This window comes from Barbus barbus, assembly GCF_936440315.1.
Source record: "Barbus barbus genome assembly, chromosome: 15".
NCBI classification, from domain to species: Eukaryota; Metazoa; Chordata; class Actinopteri; order Cypriniformes; family Cyprinidae; genus Barbus; species Barbus barbus.
In genome coordinates this window covers 23,545,400-23,572,734 of record NC_136743.1, presented here as the reverse complement: position 1 = coordinate 23,572,734, position 27,335 = coordinate 23,545,400, and the positions used below count along the sequence as shown (strand labels likewise).

Genomic DNA, 27,335 nt, shown 5'->3' with positions numbered 1-27,335 from the left:
CAATCTGACTAATGCTATCCAGGTTCAGTGAGTCAGGATAATGCGACGTACACGCTTATTCTGAAGCAGCCCTTAATGTCGATCATGGATCAAATCGATCCACCATAGCAAACAGCAAATATTTGTGCTGTTTAACGCATTTGAAACATTGTGTTTTCCTCAGTGCATAACTGATACGTCACAGGTATATTTTTTACATCTGTAAATGTCAGAAAGCCATGCAAATATATCCATTTAGCTGTCAGGAGTGAGCGAGGCTTATGCGAGAGAACGAGCGCTGCGGCGCGCATGCGCGCTACACAGACAGAGCAGAATAGAATACTAGCGCAAGAATTCTGAATAAAATATACATTCTGCTAAAATATTTGTTGTTGGACATTAAATGTGACACATAGAATTTTACTACATATAAGTGTATTTTTATGATAGCAGCAACTGTTAATCACTAGCTCAAATGAGTTAAATGTGTGTTCCTCTTATCAGTTAAAATGTACTCTGATTTCTATTATAAATTTACATTTTTAATTCAGTGATTTTAACTTTTGATTGTGTTTTTATGCTTTAATGCTTTAAAGAGACATTTTAGATTGTAATGTTTTAATGTTCTAATAACCATAAAAGGTACAGCTGTCATAAATTCAGAGAGAAATGCTGCATGGTTAGAAACTTCTGATCAACTGCATGCACAAGTAGCAACTATGTTAAAATGTAATTCGCCTACATTTTGGGCACAATACATTAAATACAGTTGGTTGTAGCCTATTTTTTATTTATTTGATTATTTAAGGTGTATTTTCTGTATACTTTTATTTTTGGACCGATAATAAATTAAACTGACTGTATGTGAGAGAGTCAGTGGTAATATGGATGCGTTCCTATTGGTCAGTGTTAGAGGAGCTCAGCTTAGCCTGACAGTTAGCTTGCTCCGGACCAGGTTAGTTTGCCAGCATAAGTTGCCGGGGTAACTGAGTTTGAACTTTTTTAAGTTTGATTTATGAATCTACCAAAAATAAGCCTGACTAACCGAAATAAGCCTGGATTATACTCTAATCTTGGTTTATGGAACAGCCCCCTGGTTGGTTTGCATTCAAGCCTGTTTCCGCTACAAAACAAAAAATAAATAAATAAAACTCATGTTCACAGAAGTTGAATTTATCACAATTTAATTTCAGTAACAACCTGTTGGGCACCTCAACCTTTATTTATTTAGTTTTTTTCTGGGAAAAAGAAACAAATAAATGAAGAAGAGAGCCAAAATATTAAATGCCATGGATGAATATTTACTGAAGGGGGCAGGGGGCTCAAAATGACAATTTTCACCGGAGATTCTGAGCCAAATTACAGGACGGTTAAAATGAATTTATAAATATGGCAGCATGATTATATTATTTTTTACACAGACATTGGTATGTCTGATAGTAAAATCTGTTGTCTTTATCAATATTTTTTTTGCATTATAGGCCAATGTTGACCATTCCAAAAAAATTGAAAACGCATATGCTGCCATATTTCTCAAGTTGCTTTTACCTGTAATTTGGCTCCAATTCTCATGTGAAAATTGTCATTTTGACCCCCTTCTACAAAATTGTGGATTGCTCAGTAAATATACATCCATGACATTTAATATTTTGACTTTCATCACAAAATGAAAAATTTGAACGGGAATTTTCTAAAATTTGATTGATTTGACACGGAATGACCCTGTTGTATGTTTTGCCAAGAGTAAAAGATCCCACAAAATATTGTAGTTACAGTAAGAGTGATCATTTGTGATGATATTGTTCAGTCGGAGTCTGTCTCATTCTTCATTGGTGTGTTCAAGGAATTTCAAGGAGTCTTTTATTCTGTGATCCCCTAAATTCATGGAAAGTAACAGAAACTGCTTTGTAAATGTTCTCAAAGTGTGGTTTCCTTTGCTCTGTTTGCAGGTGAACTCAGAAGAACATGCTAATGCCGAGGGTGAGGCCACTGTGTGGACACGCATCATCCCTGAAGAAATTCTGGGAAAGATCTCAGGGGTGAAGGAGGTTCCTGCAGAAAGGATCACAGTGTGGATTGATCCACTGGATGCCACTCAGGAATACACAGGTCTGGTGCAACTCTTTATTCCTAATGTAAATTAGTTCCCTTTTTAAACTGCAAGCATTTCAGGAAAGAAGCAGGAAGAAATAGAATATATTGAATCACATTATTTATGTAGGCTATATTTGTTTGAGTTAGTAAAGACAAAATTGTTCTGTTGGCTGTGGAGTCAAGATATTTGCAAATATGATTAAAAGATGAATATGAGACAAAACTACAGAATGTCACATTTTATTAAGTGAAAGTGAAAGTGACATGACATACGGCCAACAGGGTTCCCATGGGTCATGGAATTTCTGGAATATCATGGAATTTTAAAAGGTCTATTCCAGACATGAATTTTATATATTTTTTGTCCAAGTCATGGAATATCAGGGATTTTTGTTCGTCAACTCCATTCAGTACTTGCGCGCTGTGACCTGTGTAAACAGCGTGTACAGACAGCAGCGTCTCGGACACGCGCGAGCCCTGAATTGAGTTTCTCACAGCATCTTTCTTGCACCTGAATGGACAAATATATACAAAAGTATAAAAATTCCCGTCTTGGCAAATAACTTTGTAGTTTTTACAATGATTAATCTATATTTAATTAGTCTGTAAACGGCCATTAACAGAGTCCAGAGATGCTGAAGACGGACGCAAAGAGGAGAAAATACCATATCAGGCAGAACAAGATTCAAAATGTGCGAAATATAGGAATCCTAAACATTGAATTTTATTTGAATGTGTTTCTGAGGGGAACTGGTTGTTTTCAGAAAAGTTTACACAGCATTTTCTTTTAATCTTGCCTCTGTATAATGCATTTAAATGAGTGTTAATATGCGCAGCACTGCTGTGTTTATAGTGGTAACCAAGGAAATGCTTTATCACTGTTCCATAAGCGCCACCTGCTGTCAAAGAGTGAAATTGTCTCATTCAGCCCGTCTGCTGTTTCTGTTTCACGTAGCATAATTTCACAAAGCTAAAGTCACACCATTCTGTCATTAAAATTTTAATCATGAATCAGTCCAAAAAAAAAAAAAATGCAATGTTTTTAATTTATTTTAGACTGCATAATTTCAAAATCTGAAGAAACAGAATGGTGTGACTTTAGCTTTGTGAAATTATGCTACGTGAAACAGAAACAGCAGACGGGCTGAATGAGACAATTTCACTCTTTGACAGCAGGTGGCCTTGCCACTAATTTCAAATGGCAATGCAAAATCAAGTTGCAACACAGAGTGAAGAATATGCAAATGTTATTTTATAAGTAATTATTCAATTTCTGTACCTGAACACCTACAAACATAAAAACTTAAGCAAAATGTAATTTCTATCTTTGTGCTATATATTTAATTTAGCTATTACTTGCCATTTGTTCATTTGTTCTTATTTATCTTTAATGATGTTTGAGCTTTATATTAGATACTGAACTTATATATATATACTTTTTTTTTTTTTTTTTGCTGTGGTATTAACATTGAAATCGAGATTTGTAAAAAAAAATTGGTATCTAAAATATTGGTGTCATACGTTTATTTATTAGAATACAAAAATCAAAGTTGATAACAGCAACTATTTTATTTTATTTATTTATTTTTTATGGCAAGGGTAGTGAAAATATTAAAGGTGCCATAGAATGCATTGATACAGTATTTTAAATTGTTCTCTGATATCTACACAGAAGGTATGTGGCTTAGGTAAGGGCAAAAAATCTCCAGAAACGATTTTACATGTCCATTTACAACCCTAGGATTTCTCCCTAGAATGAAACGGTCTGTTATTGGCTTATTTGGCAGGGTCATGAATAATAATGAGCTCTGCTCTGATTGGCTGTTTCACAGTGCTACTCAATGTTGAGCCCTGCTCTGATTGGCTGTTTCACAGTACTGCTCATCAGCAAGAAGGAAGCACAGGGAGGAAAATATATATTTAAATACTTTCTCTCGCAGTTATATCGTCGGGTAATTATACTGTATATAAAACGTGGGCATCAGGGAGCCGTTATTAATATGCGAGGCATTGAAGCTGCTTTTGAACGATCCATCGATCGCGTTATAGTTCCACTTTCAAGAGACGCGATCACACAAACTATGTTTACATTATGGAGCAACAGTACTTAACACACATTTCACAAGATCAGATGCTTGTCAGTGGTGCTCAGGATCTGTAAGTCATTCGCCATCATCCTCATCTCTCCTTACTGAGAGTGAAATCTTATGTACTGTAACAGGCTACCGCTAGCAAGGAGCTAACCATGTCCCTTTAGTGGCTCGCGTTATTTGCTTTCTGTGCCTTTCTGAATACAGACACCAACCCATCCCTGCACTTCACACCCCCTGCACGGCCTGGAACATAAAATTTATTTAGTTATTTTCGCTGTTGTCCGCGCTTGTTTATTTACAATACCTGCAGAGCTTCTGATGGTTCGGCCGGCTTCGAACAAGGGCGGGTTTATGCAAATGTTGGGGGCGTAGTGATCCCGACTGTTGCGTCACAGTCGGTGTTATGTTCTGATTCGCCTGTTTTTCAGTGGTCTTTTTTAATCACGAGATTTACATATGAAGGAGGAAACTATGGTGTTTGAGGCTCACTGTATGTCATTTCCATGTACAGAACTGTTATTATTTAAATATGCCAGGGTAAAGACAGTTTTTCATTCTATGGCACCTTTAACAGGGCAAGTAATAATTTTAACCACTGAAACAATCTTTAGCATTGAGCCCTGGGCTATTTTTTCAGCGCCATCTTATTCCCTTCCCGCTCGTCAACTGGCTATCACTATGTCAAATGCAGTCACCAGGCTGTACCGGTTAACAAAGGCAAATATGCCAGAAAATTAAAATTTTGTACGGTGACCGAGAGATCTCAACGCATTGCAAATAGAAAAAACACCTGCAAATTAAGAAAACAACTTCATCAATTTTACAACGCACACGCTGCAAATGCTCACAACACAACCAAAAAAAAAAAGAAAGAAACGCACTGCAAATAGAAAAAAAAACGCCTGCAAATTAAGAAAACAACTTTCGTCAATTTGACAACACACATGCTGCAAATGCTCACAACACAACCAAACAAAGAAACGCACTGCATATAAAATTTATTTGGTTGTATTGTGAGCATTTGCAGTGTTTCTTTATTTGTTTGTGTTGTGAGCATTTGCACCACCTGCTGTCAAACTGATGAAGATGTTTTCTTGATTTGCTGGTGCTTTTTCTATTTGCATGTGTTTTCTGAAGTTGCAGCGCGTTGAGCTCTCTCGGCCACTGTAGCTTTGGCTACAAAATGACCTCTTCAAAGACTGAGTTTAAAAAGAAAAAGTGTAAAAAATATCAAAGACAGGCCTGATAGCACTCCGGCGCCACGCCGAATTTCCGGCGTACAGACGTGTCTGTGAAAAAAAAAAAAAAAATGTTTGCGTGATCTGGCAATTCCCAAGATCTGAGAGGCGCTTTCGCTAAACCACACCAGTAAGCCTACTTCAGCCAATCGGTAATAAGGTAGGGGCTGGTCTTGGGTTTTGGCCAATCAGATTGATTCAGCAGTCACTCCACGTGCGATTTTGTTTTGTGTTTCCCCATACACTACGACAGTGTTTCCCACACTGGCAGCGTGAAACGTAGCCAAAGTCATGGAGTGCAACTTTATGAAGCCAGGGGAAGACACCAAACTTGTCGATAAAGGCATAAAGAATAAATGGCGCTGGTCTTGGATTGAGGAGGTGGATAGAGACGAAAAGCCCTTTGGAAGCTGGTGTCAAAAACTCCGGCAACCAGGAGCATGTTTCTGCACTTTGTGTGCAATGAAAATATTATATGGAACTAGCGGGAAAAAAGTGCTGCCACGGCACGAGTTAGACCCTAGTCATCAAGCAGCTGTCCGAGCAATTCAACACACCTCACGTTTGCCGGGGGCAACAGCCACAGCAGATATCCGACCCTCAATGACCGATCGCGTGGCTGATTTAAAAATTCGCTTGTGCTCCTTCATTGCCGAGTTTGATCTGTCGTTTACAATCGCTCATCCACTCGTCACTTTGTGTCAGAAATTAGCGGAGGATAAACTCGCCCTTACGCATCTGTCTGTCTCGAGACAGCATGCGGGCTATCTTATTACACACGGCATCTCGCCAGAATTTAAAAGAAATCTGTCCGACAAGCTTAAGAATAACATGTTTTCACTTAACATTGATGAGGCCACGGACAAAAGCATGGATAAGATTCTAAATGTACTGGTCTGATTTTATGACGAGGATGCAGGCAGTGTGAAAACACAGCACCTTGCCAGCAAAAAGGTTAATGTTGCAAATGAAAAGGGGAGGTTCTGCTAACCCAAAAACCTGTTCAAAAAGGAAAGGAAGGGGAAAATGTTTTTTGTAGTAAACTGTATTTGCTTATTTTTATTTATTTCGCACTGTTTTTCAGTTCTTGAAGCACTTTAAATTATTGCCAATTATTGTTCTCTTAATAGCAAATGGTTTTGAATAAACAAATTGAGTGTTGTATTACATACGGTTTTGTTGCACTGTAACGGTTTCAAAAAAATATTTAAAATAAATGGTGCATATTTAGCAGAAAAATGAATATCTCCTTGTTCATGCCCTTAAGTCAATGGTTAGGCTACTAATCAGTAAGTAGTTTACTTTGGAGTATTATAATTGCCACCCACTGACCTTTCTTGGTATGGCTGTACAGGGCTCCAAACTGCGACTAAAATGGTCGCATTTGCGACCAAAAATATTAATTTGCGAGTGAAGTTTTTGCTTCAATTCAAATGATGCGGTTTGGGTGCTCTTTAATGCGGACCACAAGCGCACACTTTCGGTAATATAAACACCAGTTCCCCGCGTCCACACGGTCCGTGCATGCGTCCGGATCGCGCGAGCGGAGAGTATCGCACTTAATGCTCAGGCGCGATCTCTTTAGCACCTCAGTTAAAGCAGCAAGTGAACCCATTATATATTTCGATTTACTACTATAGTATGAAATGAACATGATCAAAAGGTAGGCAATAAGAAAGCCTATACTGGCTTACTGAACTTACTGAAATGTTTTATGTAAAAGCTCATTCAGTGTTTCAAACTGAGGAAATGTATAAAGCTTGTAAACATTGCATTGTAATACATTTACCTCAGAATAACCACTCAGTGTCCATAAACTCATCAGTCAGCTAGAAAAATAACTATAAAGAGGAGCGTTTTGCTATATTTATGCGCTGTTGCATATTAATATTTTTACTTATTCTGTTGTACATGATTCAACTCCTCCTATAAAATTGCATTTTACTAATGAAGAAAAACAGACTGAATGTGTGAAAGACGTGACAACATTTATAGGATGCACTGCACTCAGTTGCCAAGTGATGCTTATGGTCCATGATATTGATACAGATTCTGTGTAACGAACAATTTTTGTGAATATTTCAAGTTGTAAAAGACATTTAATTCACACTTTAAGTGAACCTTAGTCCCCCGGTCGACCTGATCATCTACAAGATGGATTAAAATGCTGATAAAGCCTAGAAAAGATAAGACATAAACACATGACAAAATGATTGAAATGTTAAAATAGGGGGGAAAAATAAAATGATAATAATAAAATAAACCACTTTTATTCTGTGGCACCTAAAAAAATAATTTGGCGCCTAAGTTTTTCTTTTATAGGAGCCAATGGCTCCTTACTCGATTTTTTTGTCTGGAGCCCTGCTGTAGTATCTGTAGTCTCAGTATGCTATACAAGCAGTAAGTATGCAGGTAAAAGTGACTAGTTAAAAGCAGGGACGGATTAATGAACAGGCCTACCAGGCCCAGGGTCCCAGGAGCTCTGGTGCTCTACACAAAGATGCTACTGTAATATAGGCTTGTATTGGGTTTGTTCATCTCATGTCTGAATGATGTCCATTTATATCCACAAAAGTCACCAGAATCTATCATTTAAGGGACTATTTATCAAAATGTTCTCCCAGGGGAGCACACCCCTGGATCCCGCTTGCCAATTATGTTGATCAGGGCATATATCTTGGCTTAGGGGCCCGCTTACCTCCCAGGGAAAAAAGTTCAGGCTCAGGATTTTTTTCTACTATCACCCCTGCAAAGAGCATTTAATGGTAAAAAAGCAACAACAACAAAAAAAAAAGGCTCAGCACAACAGCGGCCTGTTTTTCCATTCATTATAGGTCATGGAAATTCAGCTTTTTAGTCAGTGAAAGTCAGGGAATTTGACATTTGACTTAGAGTGGGAACCCTGGGCCAAGTATGGTGACCCATACTCAGAATTCGTGCTCTGCATTTAACCCATCCAAAGTGCACACACACACAGCAGTGCACACACACACCGTGAACACACACCCAGAGCAGTGGGCAGCCATTTATGCTGAGGCGCCCGGGGAGCAGTTGGGGGTTCGGTGCCTTGCTCAAGGGCACCTCAGTCGTGGTATTGAGGGTGGAGAGAGCAGTGTACATTCAGTCCCCCTACCTACAATCCCTGCCGGCCCGAGACTTGAATTTCAACCTTTGGATTACGAGTCCGATTCTCTAACCATTAGGCCACGACTTCCCATTATTTGCCGTTTCAACACATATACAGTATGTTTTACCAAATAAAAATAACAGCACTTTTAGAGTTCATCCCACTCATTCATGTGAGTATGTATTGGGATAGTTGAACATAAGGCAGATGTAAAAGGTTAAAAGCTATTATTTAGTTGCAGATCCCTTGCGCACAATCACAGCAGTGAGTCTGCGACCCATAGACATCACCAGACTCTTGGTCTCATCCTTTGAAATGCTTTTCCCAGCCTTTAATGCAGCCAATTCCAACTGTTGCTGGTTTTGGGGAGTTTCTGCATTTACACTCCTCTTCAGCTGATGAAATTCATGTTCATTTGGATTTAAATCTGGAGATTGACTTGGGCAATCTAAGACTTTCCATTTCTTTGCCCTTATAAATTCCTTAACTGAACTGGCAGGGTGTTTTGGGTCATTGTCCTGATGCAATATGAAGCACTTCCCAATGAATCTGGTGGCATTTTCTTGAATATTGGTAGGCAAGATGGTTTTGTACCCTTCCAAATTCATTCTGCTACTGTCATCATACATTAAGTCATCAGTAAAGCTGAGAGGGCTTGTTCCAGAGACAGCCATGCATGCCCATGCCACGACACCACCTCCACCATGCTTTACAAATGAGGCTGTATGCTTGGGATCATTGCAGTTCCCTTTTTTTTTTCTCCACATTTTTGCTTTCCCATCACTTAGATAAAGGTTAATTTTTGTCTCATCGGTCCATAAACATAGTTCCAAAACTCTTTTGGCTCACCTTTTTGCAAACTCTAATCTTGCCTTTCTATTTTTGGTGCTGGTCAGAGGTTTGCATCTTGCTGTGTAGCATCTGTAATTCTGTGTCAAAGTCTCCTGAGGACAGTAAATTGTCAGTGCATCACCTCAGCTTTCTGGAAGTTGTTGGTGATTTTACGGACACGTCTTTTAGGGCTCATTTTCACAGCTTTTATGATTTGTCTGTTATCAACTACTGTTGTTTTCTCAGCCGATCAGGTCGTTGTTGGTTGCTGGGGTCGCTGGTGGTTTCCAAACTCTTCATTTCTCCATGCCCTTTGTTTTTGCTAGAGCTCTAACTGACTGTCTCTTTCTTTTAGCATCTAAAATTGCTTGCTTTTCTCTCAAAGTCAGCTCCCTCATTTTCCTCCTGGTTTGTGTGTGTCATCATCGAATGCAAGATTCAGAATGCAGAAGTAATGGATATAACTGATACAACACATTCCCTGCTTTTAATATGTGAAGCATTAATGCAACAGGACACAGCTGATCACTTAGAAAGACCTGTGAGGCAACTGTTCCAATACTTATGCTCACATTAGACAGAGGGATGGAACTCTAAAAGTGCTGAACTTCTTAGCTGGTAAAACATCTGTGTTGAATCACCCAATAATAAAATGTGACTTTCTGTAGTTTTGTCTCATATTCATCTTTTAATCATATTTGTAAATGCCTTGACTTCACAGCCAACAGAGCAATTTTGTCTTTACTGTTCCAATACTTTTGGAGAGCACTGTATATACAGTATATATATTTTTTTGGATTTGTAGTATTATTTTGTAAGTTCTGCTGTTATAGTACTGCTATAACAAAACTATACTATATAGTACAAATGTTGGGACATTTTTAAAATTTGAATAAAATGAAAATTAAAAGAATTTCAAATCACATGAGCCAATATTTTATTCACAATAGAACATAGATAACATAACAACTGTTTAAACTGAGAAATATTATGCACAAAATGAGCTCATTTCAAATTTGATGCCTGCTACAGGTCTCAAAATAGTTGGGACGGGGGCATGTTTACCATGGTGTAGCATCTCCTCTTCTTTTCGAAACAGTTTGAAGACGTCTGGGCATCGAGGTTATGAGTTTCTGGAGTTTTGGTGTTGGAATGTGGTCCCATTATTGCCTGATATAGGTGTCCAGCTGCTCAAGAGTTTGTGGTCCAATTTGATGCATGTTTCGGATTGTGTTTACCGAAAGTGGTTTCTGGAAGTATTCCTGGGCCCATTTAGTAATGTTAATGACAGAATCATGCCGATGAGTGATGCAGTGCCGTCTGAGGGCCCGAAGAGCATGGGCATCCAACAAAGGTCTTCGGCCTTGTCCGAAATTTCTCCAGTTTCTCTGAATCTTTTGGTGATGTTATGAACTGTAGATGATGAGATTTCCAAAGCCTTTGCAATCTGATGTTGAGGAACATTGTTCCCTATCAGTCGGTCACTCCGAGTCACGTCGGTGACCGACGAATTGGGATCTCGCTTAGAGAGACCAATCCCCTACGAGAGTATCTAAACAAGCCAATGGATATTGGCATGCGATTATTGCATCCAGCTGCCGCTAATCACAGCGTGAGTATAAGTAGGCAGCGGGTGCAGCGCATATTCAGCTTTTCACTTCGGAGCCGAGCGTTCATCGTTCTGCTCCTGACCAACCTACAGTGTCTGCAAGTCAGTGCGCTCTTCGAGGCATTCTTGTGCTGGTGGTACGGCGCGTCAGCGGCGGTGGTTCTTCCTGTGTCGAGTGGATTGCACACATCAGGTTGCACTACCCACTGATTGTGTTGCAAACGGCCATCTCCCCTGTGCGCTTCAGCACACTGAAAAGAGTGATTTCTCTAAAAGAGCATTCACGGGTGCGTCTTTTTAAACACGACGTTGCATCTGGCAAACTCGACGTTACGTCTTTGTAAAGACGAGTTGGGTCTTGCTTCAGACAACGTGTCACCCGTGCGTTTCTGGATGCGGTCGTTACCTGGTGCCGGGTGATGGTCATGATCGCTGCCTCACATGCCTGGGCAGTAAGCATGCTGAGGTGGCGCTCGTGGATGAGGCATCTTCTCATGGTGGGAAGATGATCATCTTAGAGTTGCGGGCCAGGCTCTGATACCTCGACAAAGGGACGGAGCTCTGTTGCCTCTGCCTTGATTTGGCTCTCGTTCTGGCTGCAGACAGACGGGGACCATTTCAGGCGGTGGCATGGTGGCAAACCCTCCAGGGAACAAACCCTCGAGGGACCATCGCCCCTCTTGCGCTCCAAAACCAGTTGAGCTGTCAGTGGAACGTGCTGGGCCCTCTACAAGGGGAGCACCAGCAGTTACCCTGGCGCTCCTCCCGATGACCAGACGTCGACTGCTGCATCGGAGGGTGAGCTGGAGATTTCTGGGCAAGAAGATTCGGCTGCTGCTGCTCCGGCAGTGCCTGAGTCGGATCTAGAAATCACGGCTATGCTTTCCCGGGCCACTGAGAGGGTAGGGCTCGAGTGGAGATCCCACCGTGTCCCGAGCCCTCGAGGTTGGACGACTGGTTTCTCGGGGTAGCTTGCGCTGGTTCTCAGCGCCCTGCCCCAGTGCCTCTCTTCCCGGAGGTGCATGGGGAGCTTACCAGGTCGTGGACGGCACCTTTTACTGCCAGAAACCGCCCTGTTAACTCCTCCCCCTCACCACCCTCGGTGGTGGCGCAGCTAGGGGGTATACGGGGGTCCCCCCAGTGGAGCGGTCGGTTGCGATGCAGTTGTGTCCTAATACCGTCTCTACTCGGCGGGGCGAATCGTGCCTCCCCTTCCGGGCCTGTAGGTACTCGTCTGGTCTGTCCGGCGGTGCTTATATGGCCTGTGGGGAAGCTGCCTCCACCTTACGCTATGGCGTTACTGCAGGGTCCTCAGGCGAAAAGCACTGAGGACATGCACGGGGGTGGTTACGATCCGGAAGCTCTGAGAGCTTGTACCTCGGGCCTCGCGCTACGAGCGACGAAGATGACGCGGTCTCTGGGTCGTGCGATGTCCACACTTGTGGTCCAGGACGTTCACCCCTGGCTGTGTCTGGTCGACATGGGGACGCCGACAAAGTATCGGTTCCTCAAGGGCCCTGTGTCCCAGACTGGCCTCTTCGGCGACGCAGTTAAGAACATGGCCCAGCAGTTCTCGGCTGCTCACGAGCAGGCTGAGGCGATCCAACACCTGCCCCGGCGGGCAGCTGCTGCCTCCACCCGTCCGCCGGCTGCAGCGCCCCAACCTGCTTGTCGCCCTGGGCGGCCCCTGCGTCCGTCCCTGCTCCCGCACCGCATCTGCAGCAGCTTCCAGAAGCGGTGCCGTTGAGCTGGGCGTAGGCAGGCCGCCCCGCCCGTCCTGGCCCCCGTCAAACCTGGCGGTGAGCAGAAGAGCAAGAGGCACAGGACGGTCGACCCAGAGAGAGAGAGAGAGAGAGGACTGCTTTGGGAGGTGGCGGATGCGCCTCCCCCTCCCCCGGAGGAGGGCCGGGTGGAGATTCTTCTATTTCAAAAATCTCGACAAGAAGCGGTTGTCTCTGCCTCTGGGTCCCAAGAGGGCATGGAGGGTCACGGACGGACCAACTCCGGACCGCGCTCATCCTCCTCTTCACCAGCTGGCAGCAGTGGGCGGTTCGAGAGCGTCATCAAAGGCCCTACTCACGCACCCTCTGCCAAACCTCGGAACCAGGTAAGCGCGCACCGCACACTCGGACCCCTTGGGCCGCCACGGGCCGTGTTCCTGTGTTCCACCTCGCTGCCCCACCGCGGATACGTCGGTGGTCCCGCTGGTCCGCTTGTACGGTGTTTGGGTGCCTACGTCTACCCAGACCGTCTTGCTGGCTCCAGTGGACCATCTGACTCGGCTATGCGGCTCAGTTTCCTCCCAAGTTCAGGGGCATCCACCTCACAGCAGTGAAGGCAGCTGATGCTCATGTCTCGTGTGGAGAGATCGCTGTCCTACTGGCGGAGGACGCGATGGAGCCGGTCCCTCCAGCCGATATGAAGACAGGGCTTGCAACCCTTACTTCATTGTACCCAAGAAAGCGGTGGGTTACGACCAATCTTGGATCTGCGTGTCTGGAACTGGGCCCTTCACAGGCTTTCGTTCAAGACACTCACGCAGAAACGCATCTTTGGGGTGTTGCGTCGAAGGACGGGCATATCAGTACAAGGTCCTGCCCTTTGGGCTGTCCCTGTTACCCCGTGTCTTCACGAAAGTTGCGGAGGCAGCCCTTGTTCCCATGAGAGAACAGGGCGTTTGCATTTTCAACTACCTCAACGACTGGCCCATACTGGCTCAGTCTCAGGACCAGTTGTGCGAACACAGGGATTTGGTGTCACACCTCAGCCAGTTGGGCCTTCAGGTCAACTGGGAAAAGAGCCAACTCTCCTCGACGCAGAGGTTCTCTTTTCTCGGCATGGAGTTGGATTTGGTCAGCCAGACAGCACGCCTCACGCAGGAACGTGCTCTGTCGGTGTTGAACTGCCTGAATAGGTTCAAGAGCAGGTCAACGGTCCCACTGAAACAATTTCAGAGGCTCCTGGGGCATATGGCAGCTCCAGCGGCAGTCACGCCGCTGGGGCTGCTTCATATGAGACTGCTTCAACACTGGCTCCATGGCCAAGTCCTGAGGTGGGCGTGGCAGCGCGGCACTCACCGGGTCCAAGTTACACCAGCCTGCCGCCAAACCCTCACCCCGTGGTCAGACCTCTCGTTTCTGCGGGCAGGAGTGCCCCTGGAACAGGTCTCCAGGCTTGCTGTGATTTACACAGATGCCTCCACCACCGGCTGGGGCGCCACGTTCAACGGGCTTGCAGTGTCGGGGGTTTGGACGGGCCTCCTACTGCACTGGCACATCAATTGCCTTGAGTTGCTAGCAGTACGTCTGGCCTTCATCCGTCTCAGAAGGCGCTCACGAGGCAAGCACGTACTCGTCCGCATGGACAACACTGCGACCGTTGTGTACATCAATCGACACGGTGGTCTACGCTCCCGTCGCATGTCGCAACTCGCCCGCCACCTCCTCCTCTGGAGTCAGAAGCATCTGAGGTCGCTTCGTGCCATTCATATTCCGGGCTTGCTCAACCGGACAGCCGACGAGCTGTCACGAGCTGCGCTCCCCGGAGAATGGAGACTCCATCCCCAGACGGTCCAGCTCAGCTGGCCGCGGGGCCTTCGCAAGTATGCGTCTCCCCCAGTGAGCCTTCTCGCAAAAACAGATACTATGCAAGATCAGGGAGGACGAGCAGCAGGTCCTGCTCGTGGCGCCGTACTGGCCCACTCGGACTTGGTTCTCAGAACTGATGCTCCTCGTGACAGCCCCTCCTTGGCAGATTCCTCTGAGGAAGGATCTACTGACTCAGAGACAGGGCACCTTATGGCACCTGCGTCCAGACCTAAGAAGCTGGAAACTTCATGTCTGGTCCCTGGAGCGGGACGCGGAGGTTCTAGGTGACCTACCCCAAGGGGTAGTTGACACCATCGCTTCGGCTAGAGCGCGTCCACGAGACAGGCTTACGCCTTGGAATGGAACCTGTTCGTCGAGTGGTGTTTTTCTCACCGAGAAGACCCCTGGGAAGTGCCGATCAGGGTCGTGCTTTCCTTTTTGCAGCAGGGGTTGGAGTGAAGGCTGTCTCCCTCCACCCTTAAAGTCTATGCGGCTGCGATTGCTGCCAACCACGACCCCGTGGAAGGGAAGTCGGTGGGTAAGCATGACTTGGTCATCAGGTTCCTTAGGGGGGCAAGAAGGTTAAATCCTCCACAGCCCCCCTCTATACCCTCTTGGGACCTGTCTCTAGTGCTCTAAGCACTACAGCAGGCCCCATTCGAGCCTTTGCAGTCAGTTGAGCTGCAGTTTCTTTCATTGAAGACTCTGCTCCTGCTTGCATTGGCCCCGGCCTGGCTATGTGCCCAAGGTTCCCACTACTCCCTTCAGGGACCAGGTTGTGAGCCTGCAAGCGCTGCCCTCGGAGGAGGCAGACCCAGCCTTGCTTTGCTTTGTCCCGTCCGGGCCTTGAGATGCTACGTTGACAGGACACAAAGCTTCAGGACCTCAGACCAGCTCTTTGTTTGTCACGGAGGCCGGCAGAAGGGGAAGGCCGTCTCCAAGCAGAGGATGGCCCAGTGGATAGTGGATGCCATCACCCTGGCTTATCAGGTACAGGGTGTGCCCTGCCCGTTCAGGTTGAGAACTCACTCTACTAGAGCTGTTGCATCCTCCTGGGCGTTGGCTCGTGGCGCCTCGCTGGCAGATATTGTAGAGCTGCGGGCTGGGCGACCCCTAACACGTTCGCTAGGTTCTATAGCCTTCGTGTGGAACCGGGTTCCTCCTGTGTTCTCACCTCAAACAGGTAGAAGCACTGAGAGGCTCCGTTTTCGGGTCGGCTTGCTAAAATTGCTCCAGAGAGTCCATACTGTAGACCCTGTCGAGTTCCTCCGTCCCCTCGGCAGTCAGATGTGGCGGAGCATCTGACGCTAGGCCCTCACTCGTTGAATCCGTGAGAACCGGTAGAGGGCTGGGTTCCATATGAAAGGCCTTTTGGACCCCATATGTGTATAGTCCACGGTATAGCCTGAGAGCCCGTGTTTCCCCGGCAGGTCTTCTGCCAATCTCCATGAGGTACAATTTCCTCTAATTCTCCATATGCGCCTAAGGTTGATCATATGCGTAATTGCTCCGAACCTCCTGCGGGAAGGGCGAGCTTCCGTAGCGTCCGGTTCCAACTGGAACGGGTACGTTTTCCCAGTGTTATCCAGTCTTACTGAGTGGGTAGTGCCATGGCAACAGTAGTTGGTCTTCTGTGGTAGCCCTGACCTGCGCCAAAAAATAGGGGCTCAGGAGGCTTCCACAGGACACTGGAAGGGGCAGTACCCGTGGCCCTTTGGTAGGGATCCCAATTCGTCGGTCACCGACGTGACTCGGAGTGACCGACTGATAGGGAACGTCTCGGTTACGTATGTAACCCTCGTTCCCTAAAGAATGGAACGGAGACGTCACGTCCCGTCGCCACGGCTGCTGTACCACCGCTGAGCGGCCGGGTCACCGGCTCGGCTCCTCAGCGAAAACCTGAATATGCGCTGCACCCGCTGCCTACTTATACTCACGCTGTGATTAGCGGCAGCTGGATGCAATAATCACATGCCAATATCCATTGGCTTGTTTAGATACTCTCGTAGGGGATTGGTCTCTCTAAGCGAGATCCCAATTCGTCGATCACCGACGTGACGTCTCCGTTCCCTTCTTCAGGGAACGAGGGTTACATACGTAACCGAGACGTTTTTAAAGTATTCCACAATCTTTTCACGCACTTTTCACAGTTTGGAGAGCCTTTGCCCATCTTTACTTCTGAGAGAGACTGCCTCTCTAAGATCCCTTTTATAGCTAATCATGTTACAGACCTGATGTCAATTAGTTTAATTAGTTGCTAGATGTTCTCCCAGCTGAATCTTTTCTAAATGTCTTCCTTTTTCAGCCCTTTGTTGCCCCCGTGCCAACTTTTTTGAGACCTGTAGCAGGCATCAAATTTGAAACAAGCTCATTTAGTGGATAAGTGTAAAATTTCTCCTTTTAAACATTTATGTTCTCTATGTTCTATTGTGAATAAAATATTGGCTCATGTGATTTGAAAGTCTTTTATTTTTCATTTGATTAAAATGTATAAAACGTCCCAACATTTCCGGAATTCGGGATGTAGGAGGAACAGTTTTATGTTTATTCTGTGCAAAGGTGCTGTACCAGGATATAAATCCTGTTTGTGCTTTCAACAGAAAATCTCCAGAAGTATGTGACCACTATGGTGTGTGTGGCTGTGGACGGGGATCCTGTTATAGGCGTGATTCACAAACCATTCACTGGGTACACAGGTGTGTTATTTTGAGGTTTACATACATTCAAAACCAGATTAACAGGTGGCTTTGGACCCAGGATCCAGGAGGCATTTTGGGAATGTTGTAACATTCAGATGAATAAATGATTTATGGTTTTCACAGTAAATTTTTTGCACATTTTTTGTAAATTATTGGCAACAACAAATATGTGATTCTTTGACAGAAACTACACAATGTTTAGTGATTAAACATTACCAATGTGTAATGATCAAGTGCATTAACAATATATTAATGTGAGACTTTAAAATAGCCTGTTACTATTATGATTTCTAGTGTCTTTAATGACAATTATAATAGTTCATTATTTTCTGTGAGGGCAATAATGGATATATTCTTACTATTCTGTTCTGACCTTGTGTTTTTAATGAAATCACACTATGGTGCTCAAACGTGCATTCTCTTCCTCAGCATGGGGTTGGGTTGGAGAGGGATCCAATGTGGCACCTCGTGCTTCCTACAGCACAAACTTTCCTAAGGTGATTGTTTCACGCTCACACTCAGGCAAGGTGAAGAGTTTTGTTCAGGTGGCCTTTGGCAACAATACGGAAATTATACCAGCAGGGGGTGCAGGTACTGCATTCTGTAAATCATCCCCTTTTGAAAAAATATTTATAAATGTTTTACAGTTTTTCCTCAATCGCTTTGGCTCAGTTCTCAAATTAGTTTTTTTTTCCTTTCTCAAAACAATAAGTTTCTTTTTGACATCAGATTTGAATTTCTTATTTAAGCAAATTGTGCGTGCTTAATGAGTACAGGGTTGACGTGTGCAAATGAATAAGTACAATTGTCACAATAACTAAATGCACATGGCCTGTTGATCAAAACTGATGAGTTGATTCTCTGTGAAACTTTCAAACTCTTCACAACTTCTAAATGTTCTTTCATCGTGTGAGCATCACATGCAAAATCTATCAGACAAGTGTGTAAATTCCATAAATATCAGACATGGAATGGTTGTCATGTTTGCTACGTTAGCAAATGTCTTGCCAGGTTGCAAAGGGGTGGACATTTTTTTGAAAGTTTTCAGAATTTTTGGAACATTTAGTGAATTTTTTGGACACTTTTGGAAAAAAAATGTGTACATTTTCAGAAACCTTTGGAAAGTTTCCAGAAATTCACTGGAAAAGTTCTGCCCCTTTGAAACCCTACTTGCCATTGTAGTGATATGGAGATCACAATCATGCTAATCAATTAAGTTTGGAAGCAGCATGCATACTGTATATATAGTTTTCCCAGCACAATTACTACCATTTTTTAACGAGGACGAACATTACAACCCTAAACAGCAGCAGCTGCAGCAGTGCTGTATAAATACATTTATATTTTTACAGTACATTTGTGTTATGTGTAAACTTCTTCTTAAGCCGATTATGCTTAAAAAGCTGAAGTGCGAATATGTTATACGTGACAGGAACACATCGTTATTGCAGATTTAAAGGGATAGTTCACCCAAAAATGAAATTGTCATGAATTACTCACCATCATGTCATTCCAAACCCGTAAGACCTTCATTCATCTTCGGAACACAAATTAAGATATTTTTGATGGAATCTGAGAGCTCTCTTACCCTCCATAGACAGCAATGATATTACCACAATCAACGCACAGAAACGTAGCAAAGACTTCGGTGAAATAGTCCATGTGACATCAGGGGTTCAACTGTAATTTTACCAAGCAACGAGAATACTTTTTGTGCGTTATTTACGTTCACCATGCGCGCGCTGTCTACTGAATGTAAACAACGCTCATTACGTGATTACGTTCTGGGGTAACTCGGGGAGAAGAATTGCTGAATAAATTGTTATTATTGTTTTCTTTGTGCACAAAAAGTATTCTCGTAGCTTCGTAAAATTACGGTCGAACCTCTGATGTCACATTGACTATTTTACCGATGATGTCCTTGCTACGTTTCTGTGTGTTGATCGATTCGTGGTAATATTATTGTTGTCTATGGGGGGTCAGAGAGCTCTCAGATTCCATCAAAAATATCTTAATTTGTGTTCTGAAGATGAATGTCTTACGGGTTTGGAACGACATGAGGGTAAGTGATTAATGACAGAATTTTCATTTTTGGGTGAACTAACCCTTTAAGTGTATTTTGACAGAACAAACATTTTGCAGTAAAGAAAGAAGGAAATATATCACAAATGCAGACTCTTTCATGACTCGGAAAATTATAAAAATGTGTTCTCATCTCATGCAGCAGAAGTAGAAGTGGTTCAGTCAAAACCCTGCATTTATAACTGCATGAGAAAATAATATGTGAGCTGTAAGTTTCCAGCTGACATGTTGCAAGCTTTATTTAACAACATATCTGACAGTACTCTGAGTCAGATATGCAAATTATAATATTTTGACGTCACTACAGGGAAATATCCTGATTTACTAAAGAAGTCATGTAAACTCAGTTTACTTGCATTTTCAGGTTACTGATGTGCATGTAAACGAGTTAACTGGTTATTTTAATAAGCTGATCTTTGTGAGTTATCCGCTTACTGGTGTGCATGTAAATGCGCTTATTCACAGTTATTTGTTGTGGAAGAGCAATAGAAAGATATGTAAGAATGTGTGGTGGTGTTGGTGTAAGGAGAAGACAACAGAGTATGTAAAAATGAATAAGCAATAGTGAAATTTCAGTTTCAGTCACTTTTCCCAATACATTTTTACCTACTGTTGAAGTGTGTCTAAAATACTCAGTGTGATATACAGACAAAATTGACATTTTTGTATAGTATAGAAAGCTGTCTTTGAAAAAAAAAAAGTAGAATAAAATGCATATATTATAAATTTACTTATAACACAACAAGAAATTAAATTTGCATATAACAAATATTTCCAAGGTGAAAAAAACATTTAAACATTTTGACCAGTGTGGCTCAACGACAAAAATGTTTTTTTTTATCTTGGTGGCACTGGCCAAGTCACTGACACAATAACTAGGTTTTGAAGCATGGATTAAATGTTTTGGGTGAGTTACTACCTTTTCCAGACATGCAATAGCATTCTAATGTTTCAGCAAACAATTGCACATGCAGTTTAGAGATGAAGACTTTTTTGAAAAATGTGCCAAAGCAGTTGAGAAAAACTGTACATTGTCATTCGAATGTTTGGGGTCTGTAAGATTTTAATTGAATGAAATTGACAGTAAATACATTTTAATGTTACCAAAAAAAAAACACAACACAAAAAATCATATAAATGTTCAAAAATATAAAAACCTCCTGAAACACTGTATCATTCTTTCCACAAATATATTAATTTTTACCATTGGAAATAATTATAAATGTTTCTTTAGCATCAAATCAGCATATTAGAATTTCATTTTATACTGCAACATAAACATTTATTTAAAATTGTAAAAATATTTCACATTATTACTGTTTTACTGCATTTATGAATAAATCATCACAGCTGAATATAAGAGACTTCTTTCAAAAACATTAAAAAATCAACCCCAAACATTTGACTCTTGGTAGTGTACGCTTGTGAACATTATTTTTGTTGTTGAAATATTAATAACAATGAATCTCCGTACTTATTTGCTGATATTAATATTTATGCTATAAAACATTAATGTATATTGTTTGGTTGGTAGTTAGCCTATATTAAGTACTTTTTTCAAGACATTTAAATTAATTGTACATGGTTGTTGCAAGCAGTGAATTGGATTTTAAGACAACATTGAAACCAAATTGACCCAAACTTTGGTTGTAATAGTTCATGAATTATAATTTAATATAAAAATGATAATCAAATATAAATATTTATATTTAACAAACATTTAGGTATTTAATATACTTCAGCATAACTTGCTGCAACTCAAATAGTATTCCTCTTATATATATTCAACCCTATCTTGTCACCCAAAATTTTCACAATCCACTCAATTCTAAATAGATATAATTTCAAATCCCACCCTACTATTGAATGTACTTATTCACAGAGATACAGAAGTAAATATTTTCCGATTGCAATTTCTCATGTAGACAGGGGTAAATACAACTGAAACCTTTTTACTTTTTTCCCCCCAAAGGATATAAGGTACTAGCTCTTCTAGACCCCACTGATGAAGAACAAGAGACAGCCGATATTTACGTCCATGTGACGTACATCAAAAAATGGGATATCTGTGCGGGTGATGCCATCTTGAGGTCTCTTGGTGGTCAAATGACAACTCTCAAAGGAGAGCAGATTGATTACTCTGGGACAGAGGGAAACAAGGGCGGCCTACTGGCAAGCATTAAAACTGACCACAAGGCATTGGTGAAAAGACTTCCACCCTGGGAAGAGACCAAACAATAATAAATCACTGCCCGGTCCTGTCATTTTCTTCGGTACCACAAAGTTGTGTAGAAATATGAGGAAATAAAGATTTGTTTGTGACACTATGACTGATCCAACATCAGGGAATGAGTGAGTTTGAAAACTGTTACAGGTTATAAACAAAGGATGTGTGCCTTTGAGTTGTACAGTTCATTAGCTATGTATTTTGTGACACATTTAAAGAATGTTTAAGTGAAAATGAAGTAAATGTCAATTCATGAGGACACCTATTTTAATAATTAATCTCTGAGGTGAACCAGTAGCTTTTTAATTTCTTGTTTGTTTTTTGAGAGGGTTGTTTCAAAAATGGCTGGTAAAACTAGGTTTAAATGGTTTTGGGCGAGGATTTAACTGTGAATCCAGAGATAACTTGAATATGACATCCTTATGCATAGCACTACTTCTCATAATTGATTACATTGCTCCCCTTGGTGGTGTGTTTTAAGTTTATAAGGTTTATACACTGATACCTGAATTGCAGTATGATTAGACTACATAGCACCACGTGTGAATAAAAATACATAATACAGTATGTTAAGATATAAGTCTTTTGTTTTTAAGAAAAATTTGATTTAATGGAGTAGATCCACAGACATCACTGGGTGATTCATTGACATCTGTTATAGAGCTTTTCACTGTGATAGCCAATTTATAAAAAAATATTTTTGTATGAGTATTCATACTGTTGCTATAATTGTTTCTTGAGTCCCTACAGTCATGGTACTGTTTCCCTTCTGACAAAAACCTTTAGGAGACAAAAAGGAGAACGAATAAAAGCTGTAATGTGGGGAATGGGGAGAAATCTACGCTGTTTTACAGATCTTGTCTGAGATTTGAGGCATGTAATTTGGCTTCACATTGATAGGTCTTCATTCTGCCTTTTTTTTCTGCATAAATAAAGATTATGGGTTTTATGGAGTGAACCGTTTTTTTCTTTTTTTGGTGCAATAGTATACACAGCTGTGAAAATGGTTATTAAATCTAAAAACCGTATAAAATTTAAATTATTTGAAATAAATATTGACTGAAATAAAATGGAATATATGGAGAAAAAAAATTGCCAAGGCAATATTTATGACTTTAGTTTAACTTGATGTAGGCCTACTAAAATAAATAAAACTGAAAACAAAATGACTAAAACTTGAACTAAAATTAAAATGGAAAATGAAAACTTTTAAAAAGCATATTTAAATGTATTTTATTTTAATATGTTTTTAATTAAGTTACATTTAAACTATCTAAACATCTGTTAGCAGATTATAAAATGTTTTTTATTAGTATTGGTCAACACATCTTAAAGATGTTCATAAATGTGAGCCAACAAGAGCATCAGGTTGTCCACCACAAGGTGGCAGGATAGTTTTATCTTGTGTTTTTATACATGCTGTAGAGCAAGTACTTGTATTTCATTTGTTCATATAAAAAGTATAATATGCTAAACAAAAACGTATATTTTTATGATCATGAAGCCATATTTAGTTTCTTGACCAGCATAAACTGTTTTGCAGATGCATTTTAAAACATAAATCAGAGTGTGCAGTGGACACAGAAGGCAGTGAAACTGAGCCACTCAATTCTTGTTTTCCTGTTTCCACACCATCACACTCTTGCAGCTTTAAATTAATTGTCCAGCACCTCACAGCTAGCTATGCCACACTGTCTTTCTGCAATCCTCATGGTTTTATTTCAGCAGACGTCTTGAATTGTCACAGCATGCCATTCTAACCCTCTGTGACAGATTCTAAACTCCAGTGTGTCACTGAACCCACTGCAACAATGTAGAATTAGAGAAAAGTCATGCCAATATCCTGAGACGGCTTTTATCGAAGAAAGAGCAAATCCATATTTACAGTAGGTCAATTAACATAGATTAATATGTTTGAAATAAAAGTTTGACCTTGTTACAAAAAGTAGGCCTGTTTAATAATGTGACATATGTATATGCTTCCTCCTCATCAAAAACACATCTAGCTGCTGATTCTTGCCATGATCAGCATATTTATGGATTATTGCATTATTCATAGTTACTATCTATTACCATCTCACTGGTCATATTGATGTGTTGCTAAAAGGCTTGCTGCCATTTCTTTGATGTGCTAAAGGGAATTGCACTTAATGGTGTTTTTATTCACCATGTCTGGTTTGGCTCCAGAATACATGACGGTTTACACACCTGATGTGTTCCTGTCGGGTTTCTATAAATTTGTTGTCCCTGTTGTTTTTTATTTGAACATACAGTGCCCTCCAAAAGTATTGGAACAGTAAAGGCAAAATTGCTCTGTTGGCTTTGGAGTCAAGACATTTACAAATAAGATTAAAAGATGAATATGAGACAAAACTACAGACTGTCACATTTTATTATTGGGTGATTCAATACATAGATATTTTACCAGCTAAGAAGTTCAGCACTTTTAGAGTTTCATCCCTCTATCTGATGTGAGCATAAATATTGGGACAGTTGAACATAAGGCAGATATAAAATATTAAAGCTATTATTTAGTTGCAGATCCCTTGCACAATCACAGCAGTGAGTCTGTGACCCATAGACATCACCAGACTCTTGGTCTTATCCTTTGAAATGCTTTTCCCAGCCTTTAACGCAGCCAATTCCAATTGTTGCTTGTTTTGGGGAGTTTCTTCCTTTACTCCTGTCTGTAAAATCACCAACAGCTTCCAGAAAGCTGGGGTGATGCTCTGAGAATTGTAGTGCTTGAGTCAAAACACAACATGCACACATTCCTAACTTGAACATATTCTTGAAGTTAGAATCAAAGCTTCCACTCCCCGCTCTCCTGCCATAAATCCTCTGGTCCCAGGAGACCCCTAAAACCCAGAATATATTTGGGAAGAACATCTGGATGTCATTAAAGAAGAGCACCTTCACCGTTCGCGATCGATTTATCATAAATAAAGTCAAACGGGACAAAGACTTCGGCGCCTGAACCAAAGTGGCGCCACATACTCCCTAACCACTCTCTCAGTAATTCAATAAAAGTATCGCTGAAGAAGACTTTTACGATCAACGTCCAACTGAGAAAATCTCCAGATCTCCACGAAAGTGACTGTCACAGGGTAAGCCTGTGATTATGCACGGACTGAATACACACGCACATTTCATACATACAGGCGTCATGTTAATACGGTCTGTTTGCCGGCACTGACAATCATGTATACACAGACTTGTGTAGAATTTGATGTTATTGTATGTTTAAAGGTGTGTTGTGGTGTATTATGTCCTGTATGTTGGTATTACCTAGTTTACGTGAGTTATATGGGGAATCAGTGGCTGTAACATCAGTGTATATAACATGATAGGATTGTTGTCTTATGTACAGAAATAAATCACCTGACCATTATTATTTGGTTTATATGGTTTATTAAGTACAGTGTTAAGAGTGATACAAATATACTTACGACATTTGACGAGTCATTTGCCAAACCTGTTCAGTTAAAAATCAGTTAAAAATTATTTATACATGGTGTTCTCGCCATCTTGGTAGTCCGTGTGTGTGAAGTCACCGGGGGTTCCATCAGTCATAGCTGTACAAAAGAAATGTTTTATGAGTTATTTGTAGTATTTGTGTGTACATAATGTGTGTGTTATGTGTGTATCTGCAGATATGAGTTGTTATATGTATTGTTGTTGTTGTTATTATTATATGTATATGTGATTTATGTGAAACATACTTACCTTTTCAAATGGTATGTCCCGGACCAGGGGAGGAGTTAGGCCTATAAAAAGGCTCCAGAAATTTAGTATGGGAATGGGAAGTGCTGTTTGTGTCGTGCGGCTGCATGTACAGTGACTCATCGTGTGGCGAATAAAATGTGTTCTTGAACCTGACCAACGGCTTCCTCTGTCACTTTGGGCCTCCATCTGCTACTGCTATCTTAACAGTGACCTTCCTATGAACTTGCGTTATTAGCACATTCCAGGATCGCGCCGTTTTTGCTTCCTAATAGACACAGAGCAAAATGCTTTGCTCAAAGATTTTAAAGAGGACGATTATTAGGGGCCAAGCACCGAAGGTGCTTAGGCACCTATTGTTATTGTTAGAATTCCTATTATTATTATTATTCTTCCTCCGCCGCAAAGTCAATGGCAGCCCATAGAACCGATTGCGGGAAAGTTGTAAAATTTGGCACACTGGTAGATGATACTGTCAATAGTAATCACACCAAATTTTGAGTCTCTAACTCAAACTCTCTAGCGCCGCCACTTGTCCAAAAATTCAATTTTGAAATGCTAATAAATTTTGAACCATAAGCCACAAAATGACAATTATTATTTCCTCTGAATCCTTGCCTCAAGCCGAGTCGAATCATGTCCAAAATTCAAAAATCGTAAGGTTTAGTTTTTTCGCTATCTTCAATTGTTCGTAAAACCTACTTTATCGAACTCGTCCTAGACGATTTGTCCGATTCTCACCAAAATTGGCTCAGATCATCTACAGACCATGGAGGCAAAAAGTTATGGAAATCAAATCGATTCGTCCAAGCATTCTCAAATACCACACTAACGAATTTGCCGAAAAGCATGCAAAAATAGATCTGAAGCTATATCTCCACAAGGGTTTGGCATATTGACACGAAACTTGGTGAGTCTTATAACAAGCATGACCTGAGGCTACGTGCTGTGATTCGGCGCTGTGCCACCTAGTGGTCAGGAGATATGAAAAATTTATATTTTTGCTTATAACTTGTGAATGATTTGGCCAAAAATCACAAAACGGGTCTCATTGGATTCAAAGCATCATGCCGAGTCCAACCATATCCAATTTTCCCATGGCAGCCATTTTAGTCGTCGGCCATGTTGAATTTTGTAGTAAAATGCTATATTTTACGAACTAATTAACATATCATTACGAAACTTGGTATGGGTCATTAGCACGATGCCCTGAAGGAGCCTGAGAAGTTTTGAATCAGCGCCACCTAGTGGTGAAATCAAATTTTCACATGCTTATAACTTTGGGTGGGGTTCACATATTTTCACAGCAGTCACCTTTTTAGACTCCTGAATCGTAGCCGAGTCCATTGTTGCCAAATTTGTCAGGTTTAGCCTTATGGTTTGCGCTACGTTGCATTTTAGCGTTTAAAAAACATCTGGCAATATCTTAGAAACCATTACTCCGATCGACACGAAACCACCGTAGGAAGTTCGAAACTTAGCGTCCCGGTAATTTTATCCATTGACCAATTGCCAAAATTTTGATAGTAAGCGGCATAAAAATGCAAACAATGTCAACAGTCAGTCATTTTTTATCTACTTACACACAAATATGTCTAGAACTCCAAAACAAAATGAGATATTTTCACCAAATTTGACACGCATATATATGGGCACACTCTAAGGACACTTACAAAATTAGGTGGGATTGTGCCGCTTGGTGGCGCTATAATTGAACAAAACATGAAATTGTCATTGACTATAATGGAGGTTTATGATATAAAATGCTATATTTTACGAATGCATTGGTGTACCATTCCGAAACTTTATATGTACCATGGAGACCACGACCTGAAAGTACTCAAAATGTTTTGAGACATTGCCATCTTGTGGTCAAAATTTATAATGAAATGGCAAAAAAGTGCTTATATCTTTCTGTGAATTTTACCTATTGTGACGAGACTGTTATTAATAGATTCCTTGGGTCATGCTAAGAACAGTTATACCAACGTTGCCATAGTCAGTTATCTGGTTTTCACATACCCCAACAACGAATTTGTGGTATGA

At 41.5% G+C, this 27,335-nt stretch overlaps 1 protein-coding gene and 1 long non-coding RNA gene across 3 annotated transcripts in view; one reads left to right on the top strand and one right to left on the bottom strand.

Annotated features, from left to right (window-relative positions):
* Positions 1–25,443, top strand: part of LOC306881627 (inositol monophosphatase 3-like) — a 31,733-nt gene extending 6,290 nt beyond the window's left edge. Inside the window, exons 2-5 of one of the 2 annotated variants that reach the window (XM_079435799.1) lie at positions 1,929–2,088; positions 17,159–17,254; positions 17,687–17,848; positions 21,312–25,443. In XM_079435799.1, the coding sequence (XP_079291925.1) occupies positions 1,929–2,088; positions 17,159–17,254; positions 17,687–17,848; positions 21,312–21,580 (687 nt within the window). In that variant the 3' untranslated portion in view covers positions 21,581–25,443. The remainder of the gene's footprint in view (positions 1–1,928; positions 2,089–17,158; positions 17,255–17,686; positions 17,849–21,311) is intronic. The other variant, XM_079435800.1, reaches the window with a different exon arrangement.
* The window catches only part of LOC306881630, a 494,310-nt gene that overhangs the window by 388,178 nt on the left and 78,797 nt on the right, over positions 1–27,335 (bottom strand). The window lies entirely within an intron of this gene.